Below are 17,265 nucleotides of genomic sequence, written 5' to 3'. Positions count from 1 at the left end.
ATTTTGAGTTACAATTGTTTATATTAAGATTCTTACATTTTTCTGAATGCGTTACGAAGCAGTGTCCGCATTACAGTGTGCTGACTCAATCTCTCTCAGCTGCTGCTGGCTGCTGCCGTTATTTGAGGGCCGTACAATTTTTACGATGAGCGCTCGAAATCACGCATTCTTATGACTAAAACGTTATCTCATGATTAGGAAAGAACTTACAAAGACGTAATGGACGCCTTAAAACAGCCTGTTGAGGTAATTCCACGTCTTCTTTGCGTGCCCCGACTTCGAGAACGGTTTCACATCACACTGAAGTGACAGTTTCACTTCCTTTCCTGAATCCATACTCATTCTCTATCTTTGGGACAACACATTTATCGGCACGTTACATTGCCCGCAAGTCCTTGTTTTTTTTTTCATCGTTACAGGAGGGAAATGGTGACGCCGGTCACGTACTGGAGAATCCCTTTGAGCTGGACGACCCAGCATTTGACGAAGTCGATGGTAAACAAAGTTTTTGACAGCGCAAGCTTTTGCTGTCGTGCTTGGTGCATGTTGTCTTCTAACGACTCACTGTTAATCCATATTAGTGCACATACAAGAAAACCTCGAAGATGAATTTATTCAAGAAGCGTTGCAATCGGTACGTTCCTCTCACTGCGTTCACAATTACCGTCATTCTGAGCGCGCTGGCTGACGTTGTAAATATCTCTGAAAATACAGGGCATGGACCTGAGGCAGTACTCGCTTCAGGTTGAGAAAGACCTCAAAGAAGTCGAGAATGCTTCCATCCAAGACTGTATCCTTTTCTTTCTCGTTCTAAGCGTCAGTGTGCACGTTTTGGCAACTGCGTCTTCGTGTCCTTAACTTGATCCAACAGATATCAAGGAAAGCGTCAACATCGCCAGTCTTCACAACCAAATAGCAGCCTGTGATCAAATACTTGAGGTTTGACCATTTGACCATCTTTCACTTGGTTCTATGAGTACAATTGTAGTTTCATGTCGCTAACTTAACTTTTTCCTGTACAGCGAATGGAAAACATGCTGAAGACTTTCCAGGAGGATTTGGGCAGTATTAGTCACGAGATTCTGACACTTCAACAACAGTCGGTGTCTATGAACCTTCGTCTCAAGAACAGACAGGTAAATGCGAAATGAAATGGGCAGGCTGACGCGTATTGACTGAACGTTACCCCTTCGATGAACACCTGCGAGATTTTTGAATATTTGCAGGCTGTTCGCGGGGAACTCAGTCAGTTTGTCGACGACATCATCGTGCCGGAAAGCATGATACTGTGAGACCCTTCACATAACTCCATGAAGCAAAACCTCTCTCACTTCTCACTTTTGTGATCTTCACGCACACGCTGCTTGTTGTACTCTCCACAGAAACATCCTCGAGGCACCCGTCACGGAAAAAGAGTTTCTGGAACAGCTCTACGTTCTAGACCACAAGATATCCTTTGTCAAGGAGCAGTCCTTCAAGGACTCAAGGTCCTGCCAAGACGTCAGGGACATACTCGAGAAGCTTAAGCTGAAGGTAGGTAGCATGCTACAGCGCACAGCCTTAACCGCTTTGCTGTACGTCAGTAGTAATAGTAATAATAATATTTCAATGCTCGTGCAATGTGGGAGTCCATGTTACTCAAGTCATTTTTCAGGTTGTTTCCTTTTCATCGTTGTTTGGGGTTTCACAAAGCATTATACATTTCTACTTACCTTATTATGAGGCGAGAGGCACATAGACGATGACAGACAAGCAGAGATGCACACACACTGTCATCTGCCTACGTCTTTGTGCCTTTCGCTTCTGAATGTGTCAAACAAAGCACAATTATCTATCTTAACATTGCATACTTATGTACACCCAGCAGCAAAAATTTATGGCACATGGGTGCCATTGCAAATTCAAATTTCTGCTCTGTTAGTGGACGACGCTTCCAATGTAGCAGTAACTGGATAGGTCGCAAAAGCAACCACAGGCTGACATTTATTTGAGGCTATATTCCTAGACAAAGCGGGAATATAGCTTTCTTGAAAATTTCATGTCCTGCAGTGTTTACTTATGCCTAAGTCATGCGATCTATGTTAAAATGATGATCGCAATTGTAGTCCAGTAAATAAGCTTTAACACTTGCTCAACATGAGCCGATTGTATGGTACAGCGTCACATGACCTCAGCATGGTGCTAGCTGCTATGACGAATGTACTAGGTGATGAGGACAAATCCCAAAGGCACTCGTAGCACACTGTCTCATAGCGCCAGCTGTACAGAGGTAAGAATGAGAGGAGCTGGCATGCAACACATGCCCGATTTCCTAAGTTATCCCGGCTGGAAGAGAAAATGGCATTGGCCTAGCTTAGTGTGCTTTATCATTTGCAGAATGCGAGTGCGCCTTTGTTCTCTCCCAGGCCATAGGAAAAATCCGGGAGTACCTGCTGCAGAAGGTGTACTTGTTCCGCAAGCCCATGACAAACTACCAGGTGCCCCAGAATGCCATGCTGAAGCACAAGTTCTTCTACCAGTTCCTCATGACGCACGAGAGGGAAGTAGCTCGTGAGATCCGAGACGAGTATGTGGATACCATGGGCAAAATCCTCTTCTCCTACTTCAAGACGTACACCAACCGGCTGATGAAGCTTCAAGTAAGGGCACACAATTTCCTGAATTTTCCGCAAACGTCACGTATCTGGACTTGTTCTACAATTTTAGAAATATTTTTTAGTAACTCGAAAATACTCTACGGCATTTTCTTGCCCATTTAGGAGGGACAGCTCGTACCTTACACATTACAAAAAAGAAAAAAACGGTGATGAGGTGAAATTTTGTCATTTTGCAACATTTTAATTTCAGTAATTGTCTGTGCACCACCAGTAATTGTCTGTGCTTGACTTGAGGCTATGCTATCTGAAATCAAATTCACCTGCATTGTTCTCTCTTTGCTGTGAGTAAGGTTTCTAAATGAGTATCTGTTGTTTTTATTCTTCACCTTTTCAGTATGAAGAAGTTCCTGAAAAGGATGACTTGATGGGTGTGGAAGATACTACAAAAAGGGATATCCTTTCGTAAAAGACGCCAATCGCCATGGCTGCGATTGGCGCTGACTAACACTCCTAGGTTTAAATCAACATATATACCCCAGAAAGTGGACGGGAGGATGACCGCCGCCGTAGCTCAGTGGTAGAGCATCGGACGCGTTATTCGAAGGTCGCAGGTTCGGTCCCTGCCGGCCGCAAGTCATCTTTTCGTCCACTTTACTTTCTTCACATTTATATTCTAAATACTACAGATAACACCCCCTGTACTTTCCTTGGCGTTATTGTCTGTTAGTTCTCATTAATCTTTATTATTTGTACATCTGGTGGCCTTTTTTTTCTCACTTCATTATTTGTCTGGAGATTACTCTGGGAATTAATAGCCAGTACTAGCTTCAAGGAATACAGTGTTAGTTTATAGCTTTTTTCAACCACTCATTAATGAATTTGTGCTTATTGTGTAGTGTGAAGTGCAGCCCAATATAAATAGCCATTGTTCTTGCTTAGTGACATTTCTTCACCACATAATGCTAACAATTGTTTTTTTTTTTTTGAGTAGGGCTTTGACTTCCCACCAACAAAGCTGGGGAATACAAGCGTATACCAAATCCACGGAGGGCATTTTCAAGTGTTTAAGGATTGCTTTCTGAACAAATTTTTGTTCATGCATCTATAAACCTTGGGATATTGCAGTGCCCAATTGTAGCTTGTGTAGCTTCCTCATAAATGACGGTGCTTTAATGACAGTTGGATGCTCTTGTACTCTTGCAAAACAGTCTGTAAATGATGCACTCAGATTTACAGAGCTATTGCCCTAGTAGCTTGCAATGTTGGCACAACGTTGCTGCCACATTGAGAACGTTGCTTCAACATTGTGGCAACATTTGGAGCCACTAGGGTGATCTGGTTTCTGACAAGTGTACTAAAGAATTTGCTTTGCATAGTTCAGCATCTTCAGGAAAGAATCAGAAACTTTTTTATTTCGTTTTAATCTCTGAAGATAGTATGACGACACGAGCTAGTAGTTGATGTATCATCCTTTTATCACTTGACACACTACTTTGCAGCAGCCGTACATGGTTCAGTAGCAAGTTACATTGCCCTCTAAGCTCATGTTTTAACCACGGGAATAGCTGAAGTTTTCAGTATACTTATGTACAAGACATCCAGAATTAAAAGACAAGCATCATAACATTGCAGCGTGTAGGCCTTTTTTTTTAAGATTATCAGAACTGTGCGTGGAAGAATTGTGAAACCTTCTTGCATTCCTTGTAAAAGGGTCTATACATGTTCGTTTGCTATATCTAATTTAAAATAGGTAGCCTACACAATAGAAGAGTGATTCAACACGTTCCCCGTTAACAAATAAACCCTCACAGTTTCACGCCAGTAGCTTTATTGATTGTGTCAGATCTGTCAGTGTATTGTATAGATTCTGTCAGTGCATTCACCCAGCTATTAGCTATACCACGAGGCTGAAGTACCTGACATATTCTCTGTAGTTTCTTTGGGTACCTCACTGTATGTTGACCCAGTGTTTTGTTAGTGTTTGTAACACTCATTAAGCACTAATGTACAATCAGGAACTATAGTGCATGCTTATTTTTTTTAACTTAATATAATCATTATCATAAGATTGGGTTTTATGTTTGTCAAAAGTTAAGTGCAAGGAAAGGTTTGTTGTGCAATTAGTATAGATTGCTTAGTGCATTACAGAAAAAAATGTGCTGTATATTTACCATTTGTTGCTTTCTATTTTCCCAGTCTATAACACTCCACATAATCTGTGGTGCAGGAGCATCTATCACTGTTAAAGGTAGCACCGGGGTTCTCATTTGTTCATCCTTCATGATCTTAGTCATATTCCTTGACTTTAGGTCATGGGATCGAATCCCGGCCGCAGCGGCTGCATTTTCGATGGAGGCGAAAATGTTTGAGGCCTGTGTACTTAGATTTAGGTGCACGTTAAAGAACCCCAGGTGGTCGAAATTTCCGGAGCCCTCCACTACGGCGTCTCTCATAATCATATCTTGGTTTTGCGACGTTAAACCCCAGATATTATTATTATTATTATATTCCTTGACTTCAAAACCACGCCTGTTCAGCTCAAAACCATCGCTGAAGAATAGATCCACCGTGTTTACGCTGGGAGCTCGCAACAATGTCCTTACCACTGAGTTGGAGAGTCCCATCATTGTGCCCCATGCTGCACAGAAGAATGAAGTTAGGGTAAGCACCCTTGCATCCTTTTTTCACAGGGTATTTTCATTCTTTTTCCTGCAACGAATGATATATACTTGTGCATATCCTAGTTTTGATGAGGACAGTGGGCACAGCCCCAACCCTTTTGTAGGTTTATATGCAGCACTTGAATCTAACCGTAAAACCTGTGTGGTGCCTTTTCTCTTTTTGGCTTGTTTTCCATGTCACTAATTCCGAAAGTCTTGCTTTAGAGTCTAGAGATAATAGATGTTATGAGAATGAAACCAGACAAAAAATTGTACCAATAGCTAAAGGTCTCAGCGGATGGCAACACGCAAAGGCAATTCTTTGAATATATAGCAGAAGGTGGCGAAGCAGAGTTCTGGCCACTTTGGCCACATTTTGATGTTCTTGAAATGCAAAATTGCCTAATTACTGTGCATTGTGTTCACTTGAACCCCAGATAGTCAAAATTCCAGAATTCCCTGGTATGGCATGTCTCATAATTGAATTGTTGTTGTATTGTTGTGGTGAACTTAATTTTTTCTAATGAATAGGACAGAGCATTAATAGCACAAAGATATCTTTAGACAGGTCCTCTGCACCGAGTAGCATTATTGAAAGAAGTGTTTTTTTTTCTCCAATGATAAAAGTTTTGTTCTTGCCTTGAATTTTCAGCACGTGCTTTTACCATGCTTTTTCTCAAAATGCTCACTGTTTCACGAGACGTAAGTGTTAGCTATGAGTGACTGAGGTGACGCTACATCTTCTTCCAGTACCCCTTCGAAAGCCTTTTCAGAAGTCAGCAATATGCACTACTCGACAACGCTTGCCGTGAGTACCTCTTTGTCACCGAGTTCTTCATGGTGTCAGGCCCTGCAGCTCAAGAACTCTTCAATTCGATCATGAACAGGACCTTGACCATGTTCGTGGTGAGTCTGTTATACTATTCGCCGTTGTCGTTGACCAAGCTCGCATGGGCTGCTCATTTATTGGTATGGTTGGCAGGCATGTGAAACTGGTGTTCATTAACTTCAGGAACACCAATCAACATACCACATCAAGCAACATACCACATCAAAGAAAATCAAAACAACTTCATGACGTTTGGTAATGGCCATGGAGAATAAATACCTCAATGTGAAAGAGTGAAATGATTTTGAATATAGAACAATTAATGTAGCAATTGGTGTTCTGAGATGTAATCTCTGTTGACTGCATTAAGAACTATTATGGGCTTTGGGTTAAGTTTTCTGTACATAAGTAGGTTTTATACCTCTAAACACCGTCATTAATGATGTATCAGGTTTTATGGCCTTTAAGTGCACTTAGGGCGACCACCTGTCCCGTGACTCGCAAGACTGACCCGCTGTGAGGGCTACTGTCCCGCATCCTGCAAGAGGTACAAAAATCTTTGGAAATGTCCTGCATTTCATGTTTTATTATTATTGTTCAACAGTGCCCTGAGTTCAGTCCCATCTGGCCACCCTGTTGGAGGATGTGCTAGTTGCAAGCGTTCCACGCTTCTAAAAAGATTCAGCTAGCCACATGGTTCACGGCTGCAGCGAATGCTTTTTGTCACCAGCTGTGATTGCTGTCCCGCTCTTACCCCAGATCATGCAACGGCATGAGCGCGTTCAGCCGGACCTCTGGACCGGTTGAACAAGCTCATGTCGTTGTATGTTACCACGGGTTGACAGTAGCCAATTGGTCTTAAGACAATGAATAGTGTGGGCAAGCCAAGCCGCAGCTGTTTAATGAAGGAAAGAAGGTTACTTTTAAGGGCTCGTTTTTCTTTGTTAGACAGAGCGTTAATGAGAACTAACAGACAAAAATGCCAAGGAAAGTATAGAGAACGTTATTTGTAGTAATTAGGATATAAATGTGAAGAAAGTAAAGTGAACGAAAACATAACTTGCCGCCAGTAGGGGCCGACCCTGTGACCTTCGAATAACGCGTCTGATGCTCTACCACTGAGCTACGGCGGCGGTCATCCTCCCATCCACTTTATGGGGTATATATGTGCATTTAAACGTAGGAGTGTTAGTCAGCGCCGATCGCAGCCATGGCGGCGAGTGTGGAACACTTTTTCTGCCTGTAGGTGTCACGTAGCATGTGTTTAGTGAGTGACTGTTTCTTGAGTTGCCGAATTTCTACGTTTATGTTTATCTCTTCCTCTACCTCCTCTTATCTGCACCGTCACAATATCATTAACAAAGTCACAATATTGTTATCGTATATGTGATAATAATATTATCATGTTGTAGCATATATGTTACTGTGATGTGCGAAATAGTTTTGTTTACACAGATACATATGTGAACTTCAACTTGTATCAGTTACTCTATTTCCCTGTTTCAGAGATGACAAAATATTGCAAGAGAAAATTTCTTGCCAGAAGTAAAAAGTAAAAAACACTATCATAGTTAACTTCGAATTGTGCCATGTCACCCCCCCTCCCCTCCCCGTGGTGAGTGTGTTCCGCATTTCGCTAGTAGGAAGGTGGGCACCCTCAGTACACTCTTTCTCTCTTTGTAAAGACGTTACATTTATCATATTTGTTTCTGAAAGTCGTGTTTTTTTACTAGTTTCTTCCAAACATTTATTTTTATGAGGTTTACACTGACCCTGGCTTGAAAGATATAAAGAGTGTAGTCTCCACGAAAAACATGTGAAACAGCATTCAATTTCAAGCAAACTGATTTTCTTTTCATGCTCACCATGTAGAAAGGTGATCATCTTAACAGATTAACTGCTGCTGGAACTCTTGACTGGCATGAGGGTTCATACGTGATGGAAGCAGTTCTTTGTATTTATTTAGATGATGTGGGCACACTGGTTCACAACCTGCCATTGTTCACAACCAGCTGTTGTTGTGCCCAAGTTTTTGGTACAATGTAAGTCTGAGAAAGTGTTATGCAAGAGAAAAAGGCTAATATTTCCATTAGGCTGTTCACTCACCTGCTTGCAAGCATTACTTCTTGTATGAACAGGTGAGAAACAGCTGAAAAATTCTTATCCGGTCATGACTAGGATAAATGTGCGCATTTCCTTTATTGTTTTCTTTCAGAAACATGTGGAGCTGTATGTGCAAGATTGCTATGACTCCATAGCTCTCTTCCTGTGCATTCACATAATACACCGGTTCCAGTTACTGATGCACGAGAGATCGGTACCTGCACTGGACAGGCAAGTAGTAATTAAACCTTTGCTACCCATTGTGGAGGTATAGCGGCTATGGCATTGCGTTGCATTGATGGCATGGGCTCAAGTCCATGCCATGGCTGGTGCATTTAAGTGGGTGCAAAATGCAGGAACACCCGTGTACTTCGATTTAGGCATACATAAAGGAACCCAAGTGGTCAAAATGAATCTGCTGTTCAACACTATTGCGTGTCATGATCATATCTTGGATTCAGCATGTAAAAACCCTGAATTTAATTTTCTAAGTTAACCATTGTCAGGGGGTAGTTCCGCAGCAATTCATGCTAATTTAGACTTTGATTTTTTTTTTGCCTAGCAATCCCACCCTTCTTTCATTGTGACAAGCGCTTTCGATGAGACAGCAGGCTACACCTTTATTGATTTCGTAGTCAATCTTAACTGAGGTTGATTTTTTTTTTTTTTGCTTACAGCTTACGTGTGCTTTGTTCAAGTATTCAGAGATAACTACCAGTGGCACCTTTCACTATAAATTATAGGGTCATGGGGCTTGTTATCATGCTGCATAAATGACAAGAAAAGTTTTTATGCTGAAAAAGTTAAATTAAAAGAATGGCTCACATTAAAGGCCCGTTTTTTAAAGGTGAGGCACAATCTGAAGTTCGCAACATAATCTAAGCAATAAGTACCTTGGAGTATGTGGAACTCATTTGAAATAAATTTCTTCAGCAGTAACATGTTTATTTCCGAAACTATGGTGCCATTGTGCGAGGAGCAATTGTACACACTTCCAAAGTGTATCTGCTACTTTGACAAAAACCTGCACAGCCTTCATATTTTTTTTCTTAGTGAAAAGATACATGCACAATTGTTTGTGAAAGCACCACTGATTTTGAATGGCAAACTAGACCTTGAAATAAGTTTGTAAATTTTTAGTGACAAAACCTATACCAGAGTCCTACACTTTGCAGCCTGATATGGGAAATAGTATGTTGCATGACAGATTTTTTTGTTTTAAATTGCATTCTAATTTTCAACAAAACATTATTCTCTATCTTTGAATTTCAGGTACTGGGAGTCTCTGCTACAGCATCTCTACCCAAGGTTTGAATACATTCTGAAGCTCAACATACAAAGCATCAAGGACTGCGACCCTCAGAAACTGGGGAGCATCGACATGCGGCCACATTATGTTAGTGTCAATCGGTGTTTACGCTCTTTGATGATGTACTCAACAAACATACTGATAGTCATGCCAGTCACTGTTTACATTCGTCGATGGTGTTTGGCAAACATACTGAAAGATAGCCTTGTCATTTTCAGATTACGAGGAGATATGCGGAGTTCTCGGCCGCCATAGTCAGCATCAATGAGAACTTTCCCAGTGATCGGGTGGCTGCGCTGCTGGCGTCCCTGCAAGGTGAAGTTGAGAACTTCATTCTGAAGATGGCCGCAGAGTTTCAAGGGAGGAAGGAGCAACTCATTTTTCTGATCAACAATTACGACATGATGCTGAGCGTGCTGCTGGTGAGCTGGCCTACCTCTGCCCCTGTAACATGCGTGTTATTTACTGTTGTGCACCATATGCCATGTATAAGTGCCATGTAAACTTGCTACATCACAGTGCAATCCACTTATAATACGAAGATTATAGCAATACACTCTCTTTACATCGTGTATCTTCCCAGATATAATGACAGCTCTATTTAGTTACAGTGGTAAGTTTGTATTGGGGTTTTGTGATTATGTAAGTAGATCTTTTTTTTGCATGTGTCGTTCCACAGTTTGAAGAGCTTGTGCTCACGCTACAAGCAGCAAAAAATTAGGCTTTCATGTCACTCTAAAGAGCCTGTCACATTTTGCAATGATCAAAAAAAACCTTGCGCAGAAGCACTATCGCAATGTTTTTATGCAACTTCAGTGTATACGTTGTTGAAAAAGAATTGTTGCTGCATTTGAGAGAGATGACAAAGACATAACGATAGATGAGGGCACTATAAGACCATTTTACATCTGACTGGCAACACTACAGAGGCTTAAATAATGTGTCACATATAAAAAAAAATATATATATATATAGGTATGCATCATGTTTATGTATACCTACTTTTAGGTCTGATATCACTATTTAGGTCTGATCCTTTTATGTCACGAAATATGGAGTAAATCACTACATGGAAGGTATTGCGGAATCGAATCCACATATTTACCAGTGGATGAGAAGAGCGACATGTCTCTGCGACCAGTGGCCACAGTACACTGTGTCCACTTGCAAGCAAGGGATATCGTGTTGAATAAAGGAAGCACAAAGGCATACAAGTAATAGGTATATCATGCGACATAACATTGTGTTCATAAGTTGTAGTTGTTAATACCTGCAGTACATAGCTGCTTTGTATATTCCCTTCAGTGGTGGTGTGTACAGCTTTACATATCAACTGCAGAGGCGCGTCGCGCAATGCGTGTTTCTTCAAATGGCTTGAAACGCAGTGCAATATATGCAATAATTAAACCTGTCTGATTGCAGAACAATTCGATATTTGATTGCCTGCTAATTATGAATAATTACTGAAACTTGCACAAAACAATATATTATCTTGTTTTCTTTCTTGGGACCTAATATCGGGTGCCTTGGAATTATGTTGCGTGAGTATGACACATTTTCACACAGTCCGTCATAATTCGCGCCTGAAGGGGATATAGTGTCGTAGCTTGAGAACAACTACAATGCGACACATTTAAAGTGAGACTTGCACAAATGCACCACTTATGTAGCTTCTGAGTATGATCTTTGGTTGGCTGCACTTCATTTCAGTGACATTTTTACTTGTATAACAAAACCAAAAACGCAAGCGCCGCCGTGATATCGGCTATAAAGAAGAAATATTAGGTTTGCGCGAGGCTCAAAACTGGAAAGGTAGCATGAAAAGCAATGACCAGATTTAGTGTCACAACTGCTCTTTTTTAATAAATGTGGTTGTGACACTAAAACTTTGGTTAAAAGCGTAGTCGCTTGCTTCTTCAAATAAATGTGAATGCAGGCCTGTTTTGTCACACAAATTTTGTTCTTTTGTAATTTCACCTTCTTATTGCTGAAGATTGCTGATTTGTTAGTGCCAATTTTTATCGCAACTGTTACAACGAATATCGGATATAATGTGGTACTTGAACAACAGTGCAAAAGACGGGATCAAGAAAGAGAAGATACATACAACGCTGTACTTGCAACTGAGACTACTAGTTTGTTCTACAAGTATCATGCATTTCAACCAACTCACCCTGTCTGCCATCCTACTTCGGGTATAGCAAATTAATTAAGGGTCCCCATGCTGCTTCGTCGTAAGAAGCTTCGACTGTACTCTATTTTCTCTTGTGTGTGAGTGACTTGGCACGGAGCGTTGTCGTTCTTTCGCAGGAGCGGACGAAAGAGGACTCCAAGGAGACCGAGAGCTTCAAGGAGCTGCTTCAGGCACGTACGCAGGAGTACGTGGAGGAGATACTGGCCCCCCACTTTGGTGGCATGATCAGCTTTGTCAAGGAGTGCGAGCTGCTCCAAGAGAGGGGCCAGGCTGACCAGATGCAGAAGGAAGAGAGTGAGTGCACCCAGTTCTTGTTCAGTGCGTGCTCGGTGCAGACGTTTGCATAACTGAGCTGAGAGTGATCAGCAGTAGGGGACTTGTCTTGTTGAAACTTGGGCTACAGGGATATTCCTTGTTCAACTGCTGTTGATTACTTCTATCCCTCTGTATTGTTTTGCGTCAAAACATAACCTGAAGGGACCAGGAAAATATGTTCCATTTAGCGGCAGTTCTGTTTACTGAGAGATAAACAAGGATGCAGTGTTCAAGTATGAAACCAGTCATGTTAGAGGCAGTTGTTCCATTTAAGCAGTGATTTCGTTTAAGAAATTTCTGTTTACTGAGAGTCTACTGTAGTTTGTTCAGCATGGTTTTGATAATATAAAACTCACAAGGTCCCTTATGCACTTGTTGGGATTCACAAGGTCGCAGCAGTGCAGACAAAGGAACCAGAAACGCAGACATTCAGAACAGAACTGCGCATGCCGGGCTTGCACCTCCAGCATGCGCTGCCCATATTAATTTTTTTCTTCTGCAGCTGAGCTGAAGGCACCGGCTAAGGACGTGGACTTTAGTGTCCACGTGTTGCGGCATCTCTGGGCGCTACACATTCACCTGAGACGACTTGAAGGCGAAAGCGATGTAGTGTAGCTATTTTGCCATGTACTTAAAGGGACACTAAAGAGAAACAATGAATTGGTTTAGATTGATAAAGTGTGCTCGGAGAACTCTTGTGTAGTTTGTTTCACAACCGTAGGTTTATTATTAGAGGAGAAAACCAAGTTCAAAGTTTCATTTTTAAATTTCGCACCGAACTTTGTAATTCGTGACGTAAAAGACTTCAAAGAGGATTTAACGTATTTTGGCGCCACTGGCTCGACGAAATTTCCACATACTCATTATGTCAAGTCTCTGGCCCTCTCAGAGGACAATGTACTTCGATTTAACCGATTAGGAACCCAAGCAGGCGCCGTCAAAAATATGTGACGTCACGGCAAATGGTGCGGGAATTCCAAGGTGGCGTCGCCACCTGTATTTTCTTTTTGCGCGTTTTCTCGCTTATTAAGCGTCTTCGCACAGAAAGCATGGTGTTTTGGTATCATGGAAAACTACTTTACTAATGTGAGAAAAATCGTTTTGCTCTTTAGTGTCCCTTTAATACCACGCGAACGCCACCTTTTCGAAATTTTTTTTAGTCGTACGATTACCGCAAGGACACGGTGAACTTGCAGCTCACATTGTCACGTGATGTTTGCATTTTTTATTTTTTTATTCATGTGAGTAAAAAAAACAAAAATGAAGGAAACGCGCAGCTCACGTGGTCAGGTGGTTTTTTTTTTTGCTTCATTTTGCTCACGCCGGCATTTCGTTCACATTCATGTTCGCGTAAGACATATAAATGGCTTATACTTTAAAGGGGTACCGACACCTTTCTTTGAAGGCAAGTTTACTGTGCCATACAAATCTCCTGTATGCAGAGACGGCTCTGAGCAAGTGTGAAACTCAGCAAATGCTGATAAGATATTTTATTTTGACATTAAAGTCAATTTTTCTGTGGCGCACCTACCGACATCGACACTAGCTTGACGTCAGGCTACAGTACGAATTCCGGTGACTTCACGCAGCAGTCTGCCTAGTTGTGATGATGTCAGGCACCAAAACTTCCAAGATGGCTGCTTGTGCGTCGCCAACGGAGCCACGGTGCAGAGCGGCCGTGGAAACATCACTATATATTTTGCGAGCATGTGACAAGAAGCTCATACCATGTTGTGACGTCAGGGTACAGTAGGAACCGAAACTAGCTTTTAAAAATATACTCTAATTACTTTTTCAGCGGTGCACTCGCACTTAGTACTACCTTTTCTGGGCTCTCGAGGGCTTGGCCTTTTATTTTACGCAGCCCCGCCACGGTGGTCTAGTGATTATGGTGCTGGACTGCTGACCCAAAGGTCGCGAGATCGAATCCCGGCCGTGGCAGCTGCATTTTCGATGGAGGCGAAAATGTTTGAGGCCTGTGTACTTAGGTGCACGTTAAAGAACACCGAACACCAGGTGGTCGAAATTTCCGGAGTCCTCCACGACGGCGTCTCTCGTAATCATATCGTGGTTTTGGGATGCGAAACCCCAGATATTATTATTGTTTCATTTTACGCAAAAAATACGACAGCTGAAAATTTTCGTGTCAGTACCGCTTTAATAAACAACGAGTGGAGGGTTTTCTTGTGAACAAGGCAATAAACAGCATCAGCACCCTGTTCTTGAGTTGTTAGTCGACGCTTTGTGTGCGATTCTTCTGTTTACCATCATAAGCCATGCTCGGTGCTTTCCACCGGTACTGTGCTCGCAAAATGAAACACAATAGGAAGACTTGAAGTAGAACACCCCGTATATGCAGTTACACCAAAGTGTTATGCTGTGGCGTGATGCATGCTCCAATAAAAGTGTGCAAACCAAAATTACACTGATGTCTCACATCAGTGCAATTGTCTTTTGAACTTAGCAGCACTTCCTTTATCACCCAGTATGTTCCAACTAGCCCTCACACAAGCTCTTCTGAGTGAAAATGAAAGTCTACACGTTAGTTAGCCCTAAGGTGACCAGTTTTATTCTGTGAATACAAGCGGACATTGCGAACTGGTGCATTTTACGAAATGGGAAGCTGAGCATATTGGCTACAGTTTAGGGCGTCTGCAATTGTGTCTTAGTGATTATATACACATTAATGAGTGTGCTTCACACAGCCAAGGTGCATAGCCTCGGAATGTTAAAGCTGGGTCATTTTCAACAGCTTGTCTCTATGCCTGACTTTGTTTCTTTCTTCATGCCCGCCTGCTCTTTTTCAGAAAAAGTTGTTATGCTGATACGCTCATTCAACTCGGGCTGGAAGAAGGCCATTGATGACATCAACCAGGACATCATGCAGACCTTTACAAATTTCAAGAACGGCACCAACATCTTGCAGGTCTGTGAACTGCCCCGCTTGCTCTCTGTCGAGTCCTACCTAGCCATTGCATTACGTCACCCAGAGCACAGTCATGGTTTAGGTACCCAGTCATTGACAGCTGCGCTTTGGCATAAGCACAATGCCGTGATGGAAGTGCCGCTCCAATTGCTCCAAAAGAGAAATGCGGCTACATGCTGCTCCAAATTGTGATTTTTGCTGGTAACTGCTCCGAACCTGCTCTGAAACGACACTGAGAATGAAGGCAAGAAACTTTACTTGTGCAAACATCTCGCAAGCCATTAAGAAACTGAAAACAATCTGCATACTATCATCCTAGTGTGCTACTAGTATGCTGCTTTACGGTCCTTATCTCATTTATGCAACAAGAACTGGCATATCAAGCATGTAGTTCATCTAGCTGTTATTTTTAACTTGAAATGCAGGCTACTTTGGTTAAATGTGAAAATGACCAATATTTGTTTTGATCCCGCATCAATTAACAACTGCTGCTTTGGCAACAGTTATATGTCACTGTGGTTACTTCTATAAAATGGTGCTCAGCTTCACCGATTTGATCTCATTTCTGCCACAAGGACTGGTATTTTAATATATGGCTCATTTCACGGTGCATTTGATAACCGTCTTTTTAATTGTTCGCTTCTTGCAATTTACACTGATGGTTGTGTGTGAAATAACTTTCGTAATAAGTATTAATATTTACGAGACATTTCAGCAATGCTTTGAACTCCAGGACTTGTATGGCATATTTTGCCCTCTGCTCCTAAAACACCAATAGCTGCTCCAAACTAGCATTTTTCCTGCTCCGTAAACACTTATGGCTGCTCCAGAATGGTACTTTTTCTGCTATGAAATGTGCTTCAAAAAGTAAAAAGTCACTTCCATCAATGACAATGTAAAAATGTCCACTGGTTTAGGTTGGCGAATGTAAAGCACTGGTAGCTGCACATGCGTATAGAAGGTGGCCTATGCTCGGCCATCGTACTGCTAATTTGTGTTTGCAGCTCAATACTTCCCCTGTTCTTTTGCACTGCAGGCCGCCCTGATGCAGTTAATTCAGTACTACCACCGGTTCCAGAAGGTGCTGAGCCAAGCACCCTTCAAGCAGCTCACAGTTCGCTCGGAACTGTTGAATATTCATCACCTCATGGTGGAGGTGAAGAAATACAAGCCAAACTTCTGAGCAATGCGAGACGAGGCTGGCAGTGTACATACATAGTTTAGCTCACAGCACACACTAGATAGAGTGTGCAGAGGTCGCTTGTTTCTTTTTACTATATATACAAATTTTTTTCTTCCCTCATGCGAGAAATCGCAGGAGCTGACCATTCCACTGATGCTAGGCTAACGCTCATTGTCATAAGGAAGCATTAAATTATTGTTAACCAAGTGGCATGTGGGCATGGTTCGTAATAGGGCATTGCGTTTAGCTGCCCTTACAATTAAAAAAAAAAAACCTTTTCCTATTCTGACCATGTAGTATTTGTATGGCCATTATAGAGGTGATCACAGTTCAAATTTTAGGTACGCGGGACCCAATCCGAAAAAGCTTCGTTACAAGTCGAAGAACATAATGTGAACTAGTTTTATGTATATTTTACATTTCCTTAACTGCTTAAGAAAAACAAGTTGCACAGATACTTTTATCCAAGCAAAGTCAACTGATGGGTGAATTGGCACGTGTTCATGTTTTAAAAAACCGTGCATGAAATATGCACAAGGATAAGAAAGATGGCTACACAAGTCATTTCTCTAGTCGCTTCAAGAATCGTTACAACAAAAAAAGAAAAATGACATCACCAAAATGAAATGTGCTGGATCACAACAAGTTGTTTGTATGTTTGTCATACTGTTTTTTTTTTATGCATGTCACGCATGATTGCCAGTTTTATGGTAAAAGTCGAGTTATGGTGTAGGTAGAGATTATTGCTCAGCTGCCAGCTCGCAAAATGATCACGTGCTACGTGACCCCAACAGGCATAAAAAGAGTGCTCCACACTCGCCGCCATGGCTGCGATTGGCGCTTACTAACACTTCCTAGGTATAAATGCACATACTATATACCCCATAAAGTGGACGAGCGGATGACCACCGCCGTAGCTCAGTGGTAGAGCATCGGACGCGTTATTGGAAGGTTGCAGGTCCGGTCCCTGCCGACGGCAAGCTATCTTTTCATCCACTTTACTTTCTTTATGTTTATAACCTAATTACTTCAAATAACATCCCCTATACTTTCCTTGGCATTATTGTCTGTTAGCCCTCATTAATATTGTCTTACAAAGAAAAACGAGCCCTTAAAAGCATCTCCTTTCCTTTAAGATGTCTACAAGGT

At 41.8% G+C, this 17,265-nt stretch overlaps 1 protein-coding gene across 2 annotated transcripts; it reads left to right on the top strand.

The window, feature by feature from the left end:
* The first annotated feature begins 64 nt into the window (after positions 1–64).
* Positions 65–16,325, top strand: LOC119396217 (vacuolar protein sorting-associated protein 52 homolog). Of its 2 annotated transcripts, none has more exons than XM_037663317.2 (18): positions 65–246; positions 420–495; positions 582–634; positions 715–790; positions 872–939; positions 1,023–1,136; positions 1,227–1,288; positions 1,383–1,533; positions 2,406–2,639; positions 2,992–3,049; positions 5,125–5,258; positions 6,008–6,163; positions 8,302–8,420; positions 9,462–9,585; positions 9,717–9,920; positions 11,809–11,986; positions 14,815–14,933; positions 15,970–16,325. In XM_037663317.2, the coding sequence occupies exons 1-18, from the start codon at positions 220–222 to the stop codon at positions 16,114–16,116; spliced, it is 2,100 nt and encodes a 699-aa protein (XP_037519245.1). In that variant the 5' UTR covers positions 65–219; the 3' UTR covers positions 16,117–16,325. The 2 variants fall into 2 exon arrangements, with proteins under 2 accessions (XP_037519245.1, XP_049272954.1); XM_049416997.1 differs by having other exon boundaries at positions 2,992–3,059; positions 5,135–5,258.
* Positions 16,326–17,265: the final 940 nt, after the last annotated feature.

This window comes from Rhipicephalus sanguineus, chromosome 6 (genome assembly GCF_013339695.2).
Source record: "Rhipicephalus sanguineus isolate Rsan-2018 chromosome 6, BIME_Rsan_1.4, whole genome shotgun sequence".
In the NCBI taxonomy this organism is placed as follows: domain Eukaryota; kingdom Metazoa; phylum Arthropoda; class Arachnida; order Ixodida; family Ixodidae; genus Rhipicephalus; species Rhipicephalus sanguineus.
The sequence above is the reverse complement of the archived record's forward strand: the minus strand, read 5'-3'. Positions and strand labels throughout refer to the sequence as shown.